Source organism: Anomaloglossus baeobatrachus, chromosome 5, assembly GCF_048569485.1.
Source record: "Anomaloglossus baeobatrachus isolate aAnoBae1 chromosome 5, aAnoBae1.hap1, whole genome shotgun sequence".
Taxonomy (NCBI): Eukaryota; Metazoa; Chordata; class Amphibia; order Anura; family Aromobatidae; genus Anomaloglossus; species Anomaloglossus baeobatrachus.
Window position 1 is genome coordinate 576540078 of NC_134357.1, and position 14993 is coordinate 576555070.

General features: G+C 43.7%; 1 protein-coding gene across 2 annotated transcripts; it reads right to left on the bottom strand.

Annotated features, from left to right (window-relative positions):
- Positions 1–689: 689 nt before the first annotated feature.
- LOC142312435 (gastrula zinc finger protein XlCGF66.1-like) lies at positions 690–8187 on the bottom strand. 2 transcript variants are annotated; one of them, XM_075351377.1, is made up of 5 exons: positions 8044–8187; positions 7735–7914; positions 7530–7653; positions 7333–7446; positions 690–1972 (listed from the first exon to the last, which is right to left on the bottom strand). In XM_075351377.1, the coding sequence occupies exons 1-5, from the start codon at positions 8119–8121 to the stop codon at positions 1401–1403; spliced, it is 1068 nt and encodes a 355-aa protein (XP_075207492.1). In that variant the 5' UTR covers positions 8122–8187; the 3' UTR covers positions 690–1400. The 2 variants fall into 2 exon arrangements, with proteins under 2 accessions (XP_075207492.1, XP_075207491.1); XM_075351376.1 differs by having other exon boundaries at positions 690–1975.
- Positions 8188–14993: the final 6806 nt, after the last annotated feature.

The window sequence follows — 14993 nt, forward strand, 5'->3', positions numbered from 1 at the left end:
GGATGGAGCACGTTTGGGAGTGCGCAGCATGGCGGATGGAGCACGTTTGGGAGTGCGCAGGATGGGAGATGGAGCACGATAGGGAGTGCGCTGCATGGGGGATGGAGCACGATGGGGAGTGCGCTGCATGGGGGATGGAGCACGATGGGAAGTGCACACCTCCCCCCAACACACACACACACACGCACGCGCGCACTGCACAACACACCACACACACACACTGGGAACCACAAACAACTGCCCTACACAGACACCCACACACACACAACGCTGCACACACAAATATACGCACATACCGCACAACACACACATTGCACAAAACATACCTCCCCCCAAAACACACCACACACACACAAACCGCGCAACACACACACACAACGCTACACACACAGCGCTCCACAAACAACGCAACACACAAACAACACTGCTCTCACCCCCCATCACACCCAGACAACACCCAGAACATGTACAGCCCCTACACAAACACTTGGTAACTACACACAACAACATCTATATATATATATATATATATATATATATATATATATATATATATATATATATATATATATATATATATATATATATATAAATATAACAAAAATCATACATGAACTACACAATACGTAAATTCTAGAATACCCAATGCGTAGAATCAGGCCACCTTCTAGTTATATATATAATTGAATTTCTGAACATGTTTTTGTAAAAAGCTAAAATAACAAAACTTGTGTCACTGTCCAAATATTTCTGGACCTAACTGTATATACTAGGACAAGGGACATATATACCAGGATGGGATAAAGATGGGTAACATATATACCAGGAAGAAGGACATAGACAAGACGATGGGAGACACATATTTCTGGAAGAAGCCCAGGATGGGGGGACATTAGTACAGAATTGGGGGGATTTTATCACCGTAACAGTGTCAGCAGCAGATCCCCCCCATAACAGTGCTTCATGGCCACATTTTTTTGCTTCAATCTTTTTCCCTATATTCCGCCTTCAAAACCTAGGTGCATCTTATGGTCCGAAAAATACGATAAGTTTAAAAAGAAAGAAAATGGTTCTTTCCCTCACCAATTCTTACTTGAGCAATTGTAACCGATTTTTGGATAAAACCCTTTGAATTATGGTACATCATGATGGCTTCTCCCGTGTGACTCATTTGACAACAGGACCTGATTAATGATAAAAAACATTTGGCAAATTCTAAAAGCAAGAATGGCTGCTCCACTCTGTTGGTTTTCTGATGTCGATAAGACTTGATTTACCAGTTAAACATTTCAATTATTCACAACATGAAAACGTTTCCTTCCCTGTGCGGCTTCTTCACATGTTTAACAAGATCTGATTTCTGAAAATTACATTTTCCACATTCAGAACATACAAATGGTTTATTTTGTGTGATTTTTTTGATGGTAAACAAGACCTGATTTCCTAGTAAAACATTTACCACATTCTGGGCATGAAAACGGCTTCTTCCCTGTGTGAATTTTCTGATGTCTAACAAGAAGAGATCTCTGAATATAAGATTTCCCACACTCTGAACATGAAAATGGCTTCTCGCCAGAGTGATTTTTTTGATGGTTAGCAAGGGTTATTTTCCAAGTAAAACATTTTCCACATTCTGGGCATGAAAATGGCTTCTCCCCTGTGTGAGTTCTTTGATGGATAGTAAGCTGTGATTTCCTGATAAAACATTTCCCACATTCTGAACATGAAAATGGTTTCTTCCTTGTAGGAGCCATTTCATGTTCCATATCCCTACTGTAACTTTTATTTTGCTGACAATTCTGTGATAATTCAGACTTTTGGACTTGTTTGAAAAGATCAGATTTCCAAGGAAGGACTGGAGGTATATTTGGGACAACAGCATGCTCTTCATATGTATCATGTGTGATACTTTCATCATCTGTTTTAAATTCTGAAGATATTAGATTTCCATCTGAACTCCCAATATAGTCACCTGCTAAAAATAAACACAGTTATTTTTTAATGATATTATCTTGAAAGTACATTTATTTTTTTTTTAAACCATAGGAGCAGGAATATGATGGAAACACAGATTAAGAAAAACAGGACACATTGCAAACTCACAAAAATAAACAGTGAGAGACTAAGGAGAAAAGCAAGAGCAGGAAGGCAGAAACAGAAAGACAGCAATGGGTTAATACCACAACTGCTTACAGCAATAATGCACAACAACCACAAGTTAGTCTGCATCACAACACCTCACCAGACCAGTATAGGTAAACTATAGCTGGCATTAATGAAATAGTCCAGCCAGGATACACAGGTGGGGAGAGAATGATACTGGCTTCCCACAGCATGTGACCAAAAACACTAGCAAGCAGCCCAGCAGAGATTAACTCTTGCTAGCCTGTTTAAGCCTGTGGTTAGACGCCTGCATCTCCCTGCGCTGCTCACAGACATCAGAGACGTTAGCAGGCAGAGTGTAGTTTCCACAGATAGGGATGCTGCCATGACAGTTGAATAACCTGCAAACATCTACGTGACATTGATCCCCAACATAGACAATTTCAAAGAGGTTTTTTTCGAAGACGAAAATAAAATAGTTAGACAGATTCCGGATATTTAATAGGGTTGTCCGGGACTGTAATATTGATGGCCTATTTTTAGGCTTTGTAACCAAAGCAGGTAACAGGGTCGTGCAGTCTGTGCAGATAAACATTAGCAAGAAAAGCAGAGCAAATCGTATAGGCAATTGTGTGATAACAAAACCATTAAAATATAACTTTTAATATATATCACTAAAAAATTAAACATAGCAACCTATTTAAGGACAGTAGAATATGGATAGGCACTTGCTAGACAAATATCACAGTGACCTCTCCATTAGTTCCACAGATGAGAAAAAGCCACAAAAGGTGGAAAAAAAACCACCAATGGTTACAACCAATAAATGCCAATGGTTATGAATAATAAATACCAATGACCGTGTTGTCCAAAAACAGGGGGGGGGGGCAATTTTTCAGCCTCACAGTACTCCATAATGGCAACACTCTGGCCTTATATGCTCCTGGACCTCCCGACGAGTTTCATAATTCATATATCATCAGGGAACAGTGGCCAAGGGAGCAGAAACTTAATAATCATCCATAACGGACCTCCATGGTGACCGGGCATATCAAAGAGGTCCAGGAGCATTTAAGGTCAGGGTGTTGCCATTAAGGGGTACTGTGAGGATGAAAAATTGCCCCCCCCACCTGTTTTTGGACAGCACGGTCTTTGGTATTTATTATTCATAACCATTGGCATTTATTGATTGTAACCATTGGTGCTTTTTCCACCTTTTGTGGCTTTTTCTCATCTGTGGAACTAATGGAGAAGTCACTGTGATATTTGTCTAGCAAGTGCCTCTCCATATTCTACTGTCCTATACATTGGCTGCTATGCAACTAATTACTCGTATATGTTGTGTTTTCATTTTTTAGTGACATATATTAAAAGTTATATTTTAATGGTTATATTATCACACAATTGCCTATACGATTTGCTCTGCTCTTCTTGCTAATTATCTGGTGAAACTAATTATGCTTTGGATAATGGATTTAAAAAGGGGGGGGGGGAAGATGATGTGGAAAGTCACACCTATTTTTAAGGTTTTAATTTGTTCATCGATTGAGTTTTTCTATTAAGTTGTTTTTATATTTTGTATCTGTAATGGAGGATACAGCAGATACACATATATCTCATGATTGCTCCAATGTAACAAGAATTGTCAGGTTTTGAACATGTCTCAGATGAGCCCATTGCTAATGCAGATTTTGAGATTTTCCGTAGATGGATCCAGATACTAAGATGCTGGTTGATTCTACACTGGATATGCTGAGGTTACGCAACATGGAGGTAATAAAAATCAAACCACTCGCCCCTCTCACATTGGAATAGGAGAATGAGATGAAGATTTACGATCGCTGTGGTTTGTAGAGCAGAAACGGGTAAGATAGTCAACAGTGGATATAGGCAGCAGATCTTTTCAAGTGTGAGGTGATAAACCTATAAAGACCATAGAGTGCGTATAAGCCCAGGTGGAGGCTCTCCTGTTATCAAAGGAGCCAGTGACTGATGGAGCTCGAGGAGATGCTCGCATAGGTGCAGACAACAAAGAAGCAGTGAACGGGCCTAGAGTTGAGAGTTCTTTACCAATGCAGACCAGTACCATACCTCGGTGGCACCTGTCACTCAGTGACATTTGTCACTCGTCGTGTTCTTAAATCCTTACAGGAACAAGCGATTAAGCAAGGAACGGAGTGTGATACGCAGGGAGCAAGATGACTGAGGAAGGTCTGTGGATAAAGGGCGGTAAGCTATCTCCCCCATGAGTTCTCTACTCAATAATGGCCCACGTAACCTATGAACACATGACAAAGCCCGTTATAAGTGTGGTGGTGGACAAGACACAGCCAGTTTTGTAAGACATGTGCCTAATAAGGTAGAAAAACTGTAAAGACCTTGTAGAAACACCCCCCTCATCCGCTCTACAGCTCCAGAGATTGCAGATTAGTCATCTAAACCTACATATGAGATTGTGCGTGTTGTGTGAGAATTTCTTTTCAGGCTTACTCTGAAACATATCCAGTATGGAAAATGTTACTGCTGAAAAACTCATGATGCTGGTGGTATGTAAGAATGGAGTTCCTAAAAGTAGTAAAAGTGCATGTTCTATAGCAGAGGTAATTATAGATATCTTACAGTATCTGGGGATTAGCAGATATTTTGAACAGGCTAGGAAACTGGCTTCACTATCGGTCCTCACCTGGGGATGCCCCTGATGAACCCCTGTCTGTCATTGTGAAGAGGGGAGAAACGCATTGGGATTCTTTCAAGCTAAGTGTTTGACAAATATGCGTTTATTTTTATTAGCCTGAGGGTGAATTGGACAGTGGAGGGTCTGTGATTGGACAAGATCTCCTCATGACTTTACCTGGCCTTATTATTATTATTATTATATTGATACAGTGGATACATCTTTTTTAGGGTATATCATATTGATTTAAGCTACCAAAAAGCTATTTAAAATACAGAGTTTGAATATTTAATCTTTGGGAATTAATTGAATATATATAATTGCATATTGACGCCTCTTTATCCCCTGTATCTCACTGTTTCTATATTCCCTCATTGACATTAGCAGCACGTATTAGCATTAGAAGGTTAATAAAGTATTTAGGGGGGACTGTTGAGGAGAGCCATAAGATGAAATACTTAATTAACCTCTGTACATAGAGCACTGTGAGAAGTGTGTTCAATGAAATCGATTCTCTAAACATAAGCCAGTCAGTCTTCAGAGGAACCCAAGATGGTCCCCGATGACATCATAGACCCGCCCATCAGCATCACCAAGATGGCCCCAGATGACATAGACCCCCTTACGATGACGCCCACCAATCAGCTCATGGACTAAAGGCTACTTTACACACTGCGATATCGGTCCCGATATCGCTAGTGTGGGTACCCGCCCGCATCTGTTGCGCGACACGGGCAAATCGCTGCCCGTGTCGCACAACAGCCGTCACACATACATACCTGTCCGGCGACGTCGCTGTGACGGGCGAACTGCCTCCTTTCTAAGGGGGCGGTCCGTGCGGCGTCACAGCGACGTCACTGAACCGCCGCCCAATAGCAGCGAAGGGGCGGAGCTGAGCGGGACGTAACATCCCGCCCACCTCCTTCCTTCCTCATAGCGGCCGGGAGGCAGGTAAGGGGAGCTTCCTCGTTACTGCGGCGTCACACGCAGCGATGTGTGCTGCCGCAGGAAGGAGGAACAACCTCGTTACTGCTGCAGTAACGAGATTTGAGAATGGACCCCCATGTCGCCGATTAGCGATTTTGCACGTTTTTGCAACGATGCAAAATCGCTTATCAGTGTCACACGCAACGGCATCGCTAATGCGGCCGGATGTGCGTCACGAATTCCGTGACCCCAACGACTCCGCATTAGCGATGTCGCAGCGTGTAAAGCCCGCTTAACACATTGTTCAACCCACTGACCAATGAACACAACTGGACATCCCCTTTCCAAGGTAATATCAGGGCATGCTTCAGTTGAAATAAAGCAGTTTCTGGGCCGACCTTGGTGGAGGAAAGATGAATATCGGAATGTGTGTCTCATCTCATTTTTCAAGCATGCACTCGATCCACACCAATTAGAATCAGGCAGTAGGCAACTAATGGAACTTATAGAACTTTGTAAGAGTTCACCCTAACAATATTTCCTTCAGATAAACATTAGGGCTCCAATTCATCAAGACCAGTGATGGAAACTGAAAAATGATGTCAGGGACTGGAGTGAGATTTCTGGCATAGGGAACGCCGCAGTTTGTTATGAATTAGAGAAGCGGCGGCATCACACCCTTCTTCTGACCAAGCTCTGCCCATTTTGGCAAAGCTGGTTAAAATTGTGGTGAAACCTCCAGAATTCTGAAATAATTGCTTTGATGAATCAGGGTCTAGGTGTCAAATGTCCTTCTGTAGGTGTCTCCATTCCTTCCAGGGTAGTTTGCCAGTAGTTCACATTCTCTAAAGCAATAATTATGTTACATCTTATTTAGTAGTTGAAACCTTTTGCATTTCAGTGTGCGGCTGTAACTCTGCCCATTTCGGCAAAGCTGGTTATAATTGTCGTGAACACACACACACACACACACACACACACACACACCAGCCTGTCTCCTCTTCAGCTTTAGACTTCTATAATTAACAGACCTTTGGTCACATGATGTGATGCCAAAAAGGTCCTTAAGCAGTCCTATAATTGGCATATAAACACTGGGGCCGCTAGGAGAATGGGGGCTCTGTAAAATTGTCCAGTTTACTCTCCCATTCCCCTAATACCAGCCTGTGTCCTGTTCAATTTAGACTCCTGCAATTAAGAGACCTTTGGTTACATCATGTCACATGACTTTGAAGTCATCAAAGATCCTCAATCTTAGAATACAACTGATTGGGTCCCTAAGAGAGTGGGGTTCCTGAGAAATTGTGCCGTTTGACTCCTCCTAACGCTGGCCCTGACTGTAACTAGAACTTATTCATGGAGTAGGGCTTATATTTCAAGCATTCTCTAAAAATCCCATAAATTCATGCTAGGTCTTTTTTTCGGTGTAGGTCGTATATTATGGGAAACTGGGTATTCATGAACCCTCTGCAGGTTGTTGAGTTGCCTTCATAATGACATAGAGAAGACACTAGAAACAAACAGCAGAAGAAGCAGAAGCAAAGAAAATACAGCTGAAAAAACACAGCAGAAAGTCTAAAAATGTAAACAAAATTAGTGCAGAAAGTACATGAGTAGATATCTCTTACAAGATAGAGCTGGAGGAAACACATCCTGAGGAACATCGGGATCTTCTTGTTTACAGTCCTGTGGGAGAAGAGGACGGGGACATCTCTCTGGTGTTGTCCTCTTACTGGATAGAACTGGAGGAGACACACACAGGGACTGAATTCATTCCTTACATACAGATAATTATAGGCCGTGTGTATTTAGTCCTGTCTATTACCTGGTGATGTGAGGGGCTGGGGAACCTCCATCATGACGTCCTTGTACAGATCTTTGTGTCCTTCTATATACTCCCACTCCTCCATGGAGAAATAGACGGTGACGTCCTGACACCTTATAGGAACCTGTCACATACAATGATACCGTCACCCCCGATCCCTTCATAGCGTTACTGTATAATGTCCCAGCATTCCCAGCAGTGTCACCTCTCCAGTCAGCAGCTCAATCATCTTGTAGGTGAGTTTTAGGATCTTCTGGTCATTGATGTCCTCATGTATCGGGGGGTGAGGTGGAGGCCCCGTGATTGGGCTCAGGGGTCTTCCCCATCCCTCAGACACAGGGGCCTGACAGCGCTCACTAGACGTCTTCTTCACTACTGTGTAATCCTGGTTATGGAGAGACACAGTAATAAATCTCACTCCAGACATTTCCAGAGTCCTCACCTCTCCAGTTCTGTCCATCTGTTATTCCCATAGATAAGAATGATGTAATGTGACGTCATCAGAATCTCTCACCTCTCCAGTAAGCTGGAAGAGGATCTCTAGGGTGAGGTGTAATATCCTCTCCGCCATCTTGTCCCTGTCCATATCCATCCTTCACGGGGCAATCAGGAGAATTCTCTTCTATAGAAGATCTCTACTGAGAATCCGATATTAAAAGGACCTGAATGGGAAGGAGATGAGCCGATAGGTAAAATACTGCAGATAATAAGAAATGGCTACAATAGAGCAAAAAAACCCAACTCCTTGAGCACATTGCTGACAGATACCGCCAAAAAACACGATCCAGAGAGATTCGTTGGAACTTTTAATCAAGAATGGGAAACAATGCGAAACATACTGAAAAAGCACTGGATAGTATTATTAACTGACCCTGCGCAGAGACACTTACACAAAATCCACTGATGACATCTAGGAGAGCTAAGAATTTAGAGGACTAGTTGGTAAAGAGTCATTATGTCCCCCCGAGAACTAACCGTTTTGGTTCACGGGGTTCCTTACAGGGATGTTTCTCCTGTGAACATTGTTTGTCTTACAGCAGTGGCCTTTACAGTACATCTTTCCACTCATCAGATGGCCAGAGGACCTATAACATTAAACAATACATCACATGTGGTACAACACGTTGTGTATTTTGCCACATGCGCCTGCTCCCTGACCTATGTGGGTCTCACTTCCCGTGAGCTCCACATTAGAGTCAGGGAGCATGTGAGGGATATTGCTGCAGCCAATTCAGTAACAGACATTACCCTTTTGAAAACTCTGCGCAGGCATTTGCAGTCTCACCACTGCTGTGACTCCTCCAAATTAAAAGTTAGGGGTATTGATGTTATAGAGTGGGGGATCAGGGGTGGTGACCTCAGAAAATGCCTGGCGCAGTGTGAGGAGAAATGGATTTTGGACACTGGACACTTTGGTCCCCAAGGGACTGAATGAGTCCATTAGTTACGCCTCATTTCTATAATGACCAGTTGGCTTGATTAAGCACTCCATAGACCCTCTCCTTTTTGTGTTTTTGGATATTTGCATCACAGTCCTTGTCTGAGTTATTATTGCCTCCTCTCTCTTTATTGCCTTTTTGTTTTTAATTATTTCTGGTCCTTTAATAATGCTGGGTATGTTTACACCACTTAGGCAAAGTTATTATGTTCTGACATCGGGGATAGGTATGGAAAATATGTGGAAACCCTCACCTCATTGAAGGATGTCATGGACTGTTCACGTTATATCTGGAATTTCATCTGTGTATTAAGGATGCCGCTGTGAGGTCTGTTACCTTCTTGTATACTGAACCGCTGTGTCTGCTCTGGTTATTTCCATGCGCATGCATGAATTCTAGAGCTTGTCTTGCCAGCTTGACCACTGCTGTCTATACGCCGCGTGCATACGCAGGAGCCATGGTGACGTGTCCTCGCTCTTGGGCAGGAGCGAGATGATGTGACGGCCCGCGAGAATTGCCAGGTGAATCTGCGCATCCGCCATTAGGTAATTTCCTGGTTCCGGACATCAGCAGTGGTCATTTAAACCCAGCTTTTGGCGGGACAACACTACAGCACCTCTCCCCTGATGAAGATATGAAAAAATGTTCCACCAAAACGTATGTTGGGCTTGCTTGAGGTCCTTGTGCTCTGAGACCAGCCACCATTGTGGCAATTCCGCCTTTGATTTATATCATCACTCTGTGGGTATGACATTTACTATCATATGAACTCTGACTATGCATACTTTTAAAGCACACTATGTGAAGGAGATATTGTAATGCAATAGTATTGAGCTTTAATGTCCTACCTACATTTGATTTGCCACCATGTATTGTGTTATATCATTCTTGGAATGATGGGATGGCTAGACTTTGTTTGGCATGGTCTCTGTTTTTAATTTTGTACTAATTTTAACAAATTTATTGTCACCTTTTCTAATAAATTTGTATTGAATTTTGCACTCCAGAAACTCTTTTTCCCTTTTCTCTCCAAAATATCACTTGGGTAGGAAAAAAAAAAATCAACATGAAATGAGCTATGTAAGTAGTAAAACCGACCTATAAAAGTAGCACCTTATTTTTATAGCAATATAAATACAATGAAAAGTGATCAATTATCCATATTGCATCTAGAAAGTATCAATGAAAATGTTGGCTCATCAAGCAAAAACAAGTCCTCACTCAACTCCATCGACGCAAAAAGAATAATGTTACCGGTGTCGGAAAATGGCGACACAAACTGATTTTTACTACAAAATTGATTTTTATTCACCACTAGAGATCAGCGAATCTGAAGTTCAGTGTTTGGTACAAACTCAGACTTTTCCAAGGTGCGGAGATCAGATGCTTTACATATGCAAACCTCTCTCGCGAGTATCGCTGTGCTCGGGTACGCTCGGTGTGAGACGCTTGCAGTGTTTGATCGGCTCGCACTGGGGGTAACAACAGTGTAATCGGATGTAGTCTGCACCAACTATTTATTCACCATTTCACCGTACTTTGAATTTTTTCTTGATTTCCAGCACATTTTGTGGTAAAATGAAAAACTATGAGTTATCTTTGAAAAAAAAATCCTTCATAAGGCATGTGGGCAGAAAAATAAAAGAGCAGCACAGCAACAAACAAACATGTAACAACGGAGAGGAAGGCACAGATGGTTACTGTCTCTGCCTTCTCTGTCACTGTATACACAGCTCTGCGGTGCAATGCGGCTGGAACAGCGAGGGACCTCACACTGACACAGATCTCTGTGTGAGAGCCCATCCACCATCGCTACTTGTCAACTGTAATTGTTTGGGGTGTGTTTTTTTTGGGTTGTGGGGAAGTGTCTTATTTCTTTTGGGGGTGCCTGCTTTCTTTGATAAAATTCTTGCTGTATTTTCTAACTCTTTTAGTTGCTTGGACTCTTCCTTATGGAACCGCAAACAGAGGGTTTTTTTGGAGTAGGGCTATTCTGACATTTGCAGTTAATCTGCATTCTTTCTAGTTTGATTTGCTTTACATGTTTCTTTACTAGGTTGTACTTTAGCGCCCTCTAGTGACCAAACTTTATCATCACCAGCCTTGTTTTTCATGCCTTTTTTCTCCTCCCCTTTGAGGTGCATTCTGGGTAGGAAGTCTCCATTTTCTAATTACTCACATACTGAGGACATTCTCCATTTTATCCCCTTTGTGATAGCATCGCTGGTAAGGAAATCTATGTTTGTTGCCATCTGCAGCTCTGGATTCTATCTGCATTTACTAAGTTAGATTCAAGCTTCTTGTCCATTTGTATGTATATTGTCAGGCTTCTGTATGTATGTTCCCTGTTGTATTATACACATGCTGAATGTACAAATCTCATTGTTCCTAGTTTCACCAAACACATTTAGCAACGTTTAAAAGGAGTCGTCCGACATAAACTCCAAAAAAATGTTTAAGCTAATCTGTGCTGTATTGTTATATAAAACATCCCTACTTTTTTCTTGTTTTCTAACTTTTGTTCCTCTTGAATTATCTCTTTATTCTCTGCACACTGTTTACATACAGCTCAACCAAACATGACATCTTCCTGTGCCAAACTTCACAGTGAGAGCTGGCACCGCCCGGCCTCACGGTCCAGCCCCGCCCTCTGCACACTCATTGGTTGTCAGTATTCTGCCCAGCACTGACCTCTCATCGCTCCAGCAAAGATGGGCACATTACACATTATATGTGCGGTGGATGTAAGGTGATTGTGCTGCACAGATGAGATATCACTGGTCTGTATATCCAGTTATTGGTAGTACAGAGCAGTGATCCTGCTTCTCTAATCTGTGACCGCACAATCACCTCACATCCATCGCACATATAATGTAGTAAAGTGCCCATCCCTGTCCCCATAATATAGTAATGTGCCCATCCTATAGGAATGTGCACATCCCTGTCCCCATAATATAGTAATGTGCCATCCCTGTCCCTATAATATAGTAATGTCCCCTTTCTTTGTGCCCATCCTGTAGTAATGTCCCCTTGGGCTCCTCTTCTTGTAGCAGTGCTCTCTCCTGTAGAATTGCCCCCTAGTCTGCCATGCTTCACACACACGTACAAAAAGAAAAAAAAAAGGAAAATACAAATCCTTCTCACCTGTCCTCGTTCCCTCGGTGCCCTGTGTCCTGGCTCTTGAGGCCGAAGCCCCCTCCTTGCTGATCGCTGCTGGTGGGGGGCCATGCAGTCAACGCTTTATATGAGAGGACTGATTTCCAGGCGCTGTGCAGGGACACGCTCTCTATGCAGCTTCTCCAGTAATCTCCTGCTGGCCTCTGATTGGCTGGTGGCTGATCATAGCTGTATACAGAGCTCGGCTCTGCAGAGCGCCTGGTAATCTGTCATCTGTTATAAAGCGCTGACTGCACATCCCCCTGCAGAGGCCCCGATGAGCAAGGGGCCTGCACGCCAGAAGCAGCATCAGGGGCTGCAGCTGCCAGCGATTTATATCAGATGACAGATTCCTGGATGCTCTACAGAGCCGAGCTCTGCATACAGCTACTGCAATGATCCACTGCTGGCCTCTGATTGGCCTGCGGCTGATCATAGCTGTATACAGCACTCCCATCTGCGCAGCGCCTGGGAATCGGTCATCTGACTGCTTGGCCCCAGCACAGGCAGTGTTCAGCAAGGGGGCCTTTAGCCTGCGCCCGCCAGCAGCATGGGCGCTGCATGCAGTGAACAGTCAGTGAGAACCCTGCACTATGGGAAGTGTGGAGGGTGTGGGGGAGGGGGCAGGGACTCCGGCGCCATGTACCCGCCCAACAGGGCGGCTACATGACGTCGGCTCTGATGCCCGTAAACCAAGCGACCATAAGCTCCTTCCCTGTCGTGACATCACAGGAAGCAGCAAAATCACGGCAGGAATGGTCACATGAACGCTCTGAGCCGGAGCAGTGGGGCTGACAGCAGGGCAGATAGGTAGTTACTATATACTTACCTGCCCCAACGTAGCCCAATAGTGTAATGACAAGAAAAAGGCAAAATAAGCCGGATAAACCCTTTAATAAAAACAGGCTTCAAGCAACAGTCTCCTTATTAAGCTATGGCGGATAAAGGTTTAGCTGCCTGTCAAGCTTCACACGGCCTCAGGGCCCATGTAGGGAGGACAGAAGTTGGAACAAGGGCTTACATTTTCAGTATACTCAAAAAATCCCCCAAAATCCTAGTAGGGCTTATTTTCCAGGTAGGTCTTATTTTCGAGGAAACAGGGTAGAAAAAGCTGATGGTGCCTTTTCGCCCATACACAGAGGTTATGTGATCACTGCTATGTCATTATATCAGCCCCAGTTACAAGGGAAGCAAAATGAAAACAAAAATACTTAAATGCGGAACTAACTCCCTCAACCCGAATGTGTGAAATATAGGAACATGCCACTGTCAATCCAAATCTTATTAGCTCCAATGAAGTAAAAAAAAAACAGCCACATATAGAAAATAAGTATTACAAAATAGCTAAGAAATATTTACATGTGGCCATAAACATATATTATGACAGCGTCCAGCTTTCAGTCCTAGGGATGGCCCCGGTGAGGTTTTAGTCACCGCTCAGTACACTGCGCTCTCAGCACTGACAGACGAGCGTCTGTCAGTCCATGCAGGGGGCAGGGTATATGTGCGGTAAAACCAGACATTTATTTCCCTTATTTTCCCACGAGTATCGCTTAACATCAGCAATGAACAACTCGATGCTGATGTTAGTTTCTTATTGGCCCAGCTTCTTATTCGAGGCTGAAGTTTCTTTGTTATTTGGATTTTTTTTCAGTTTTTTTTACAGGTTTAACAGCAAACGTAAAAAAACAAACAATAATAGATTCCAAAGTGGCCACCGAGCTTCCCAGTAACCAGAGCCAATCCGAATAATCAGGCTGCTGCAGAGCTTCCTCGAACACCCTTTAATGCAGAAAGGGTCATAGTACACCTGTGTGAGTCTGCCCTATCAATTATTGGGCCACCCACGGTGATACTGTAATGAGGCGAGCAGCTCTGACTGTTTTTTTTACTGAAAAGGACATGGAGACTGACATTACACAGGATGGTGCTGCCACCTTGTGGACAAGTGCTGAAATTGCTCGAGGGACGGACACTGTAAAATCTGATCCCCTCCCACAGACACTGGTTGTACAGGAAAAAAGTGCGGGAAAAAGGACACTGAGCCACTGGAGCTGTATCAGAGCAGACCTGCCTCGGACTGCCCTCATCGCTGAAGTGTGAGGGATTGCCAGAACTGCTGCAGATGAGATACTGGATTCAAGTGACCTCCGGACCGTCTCCTTCCTCCATACCAAGAGACTGTATGCTAGTCCTCTGGTGAGAGGGCTGAAGATTTCCCCATCTCTGCTCCTTGGAATCGCCGCTGTTTACCCGGAGTCCAGGCCTGCTACGTGGGAGCCCTCCCTCCTTGTGTTTTGGACTGGTAATGTAACCCATAGGGCAAGTCAGGGACAGAATTCTTGTTTATCATTGCTGTTTTTTTTGTGTTCTGTGCCGTGTGTCCGAAGTTAGAGACCCGGATAGCAAACTCTGATTATGTGTGCTGCTAAGCCAGCTGCGTGTGTCATTGAAATGTTTACCAGTAAAGAAATGTACCCTTGCATAAAATCTGAGCGTGGGGATTTTGTTGGCGCAGATTATGGGAACTCAGCCGCGGTCAGACCTGCGGCCACTTTATCTGGCATAGTCGGCAGGATCTGTGACCAGCAAAATCCCCTCCCGGTGGTAGCTTATAGTCAGACAGCTCCTCCGGCATCTATTGTAAATCAAGTGAGAAAGTTTAATGGACAGATTTACCCTGTACCTGAATGGGCGAAACAACTTAGGATAGTGGGGGAAATGTATAATGTTGATCCTAAGACCCTAGCGGAAATGGCTATGCTGACGTTAGAGGGGGAGGCATGGACGACGGTCAGACTGGAGACGGTTAGGGGCCAGCGTACATTAGATGACTTGGTGCGGGTGCTAGAGAACACCTATGGGCCGA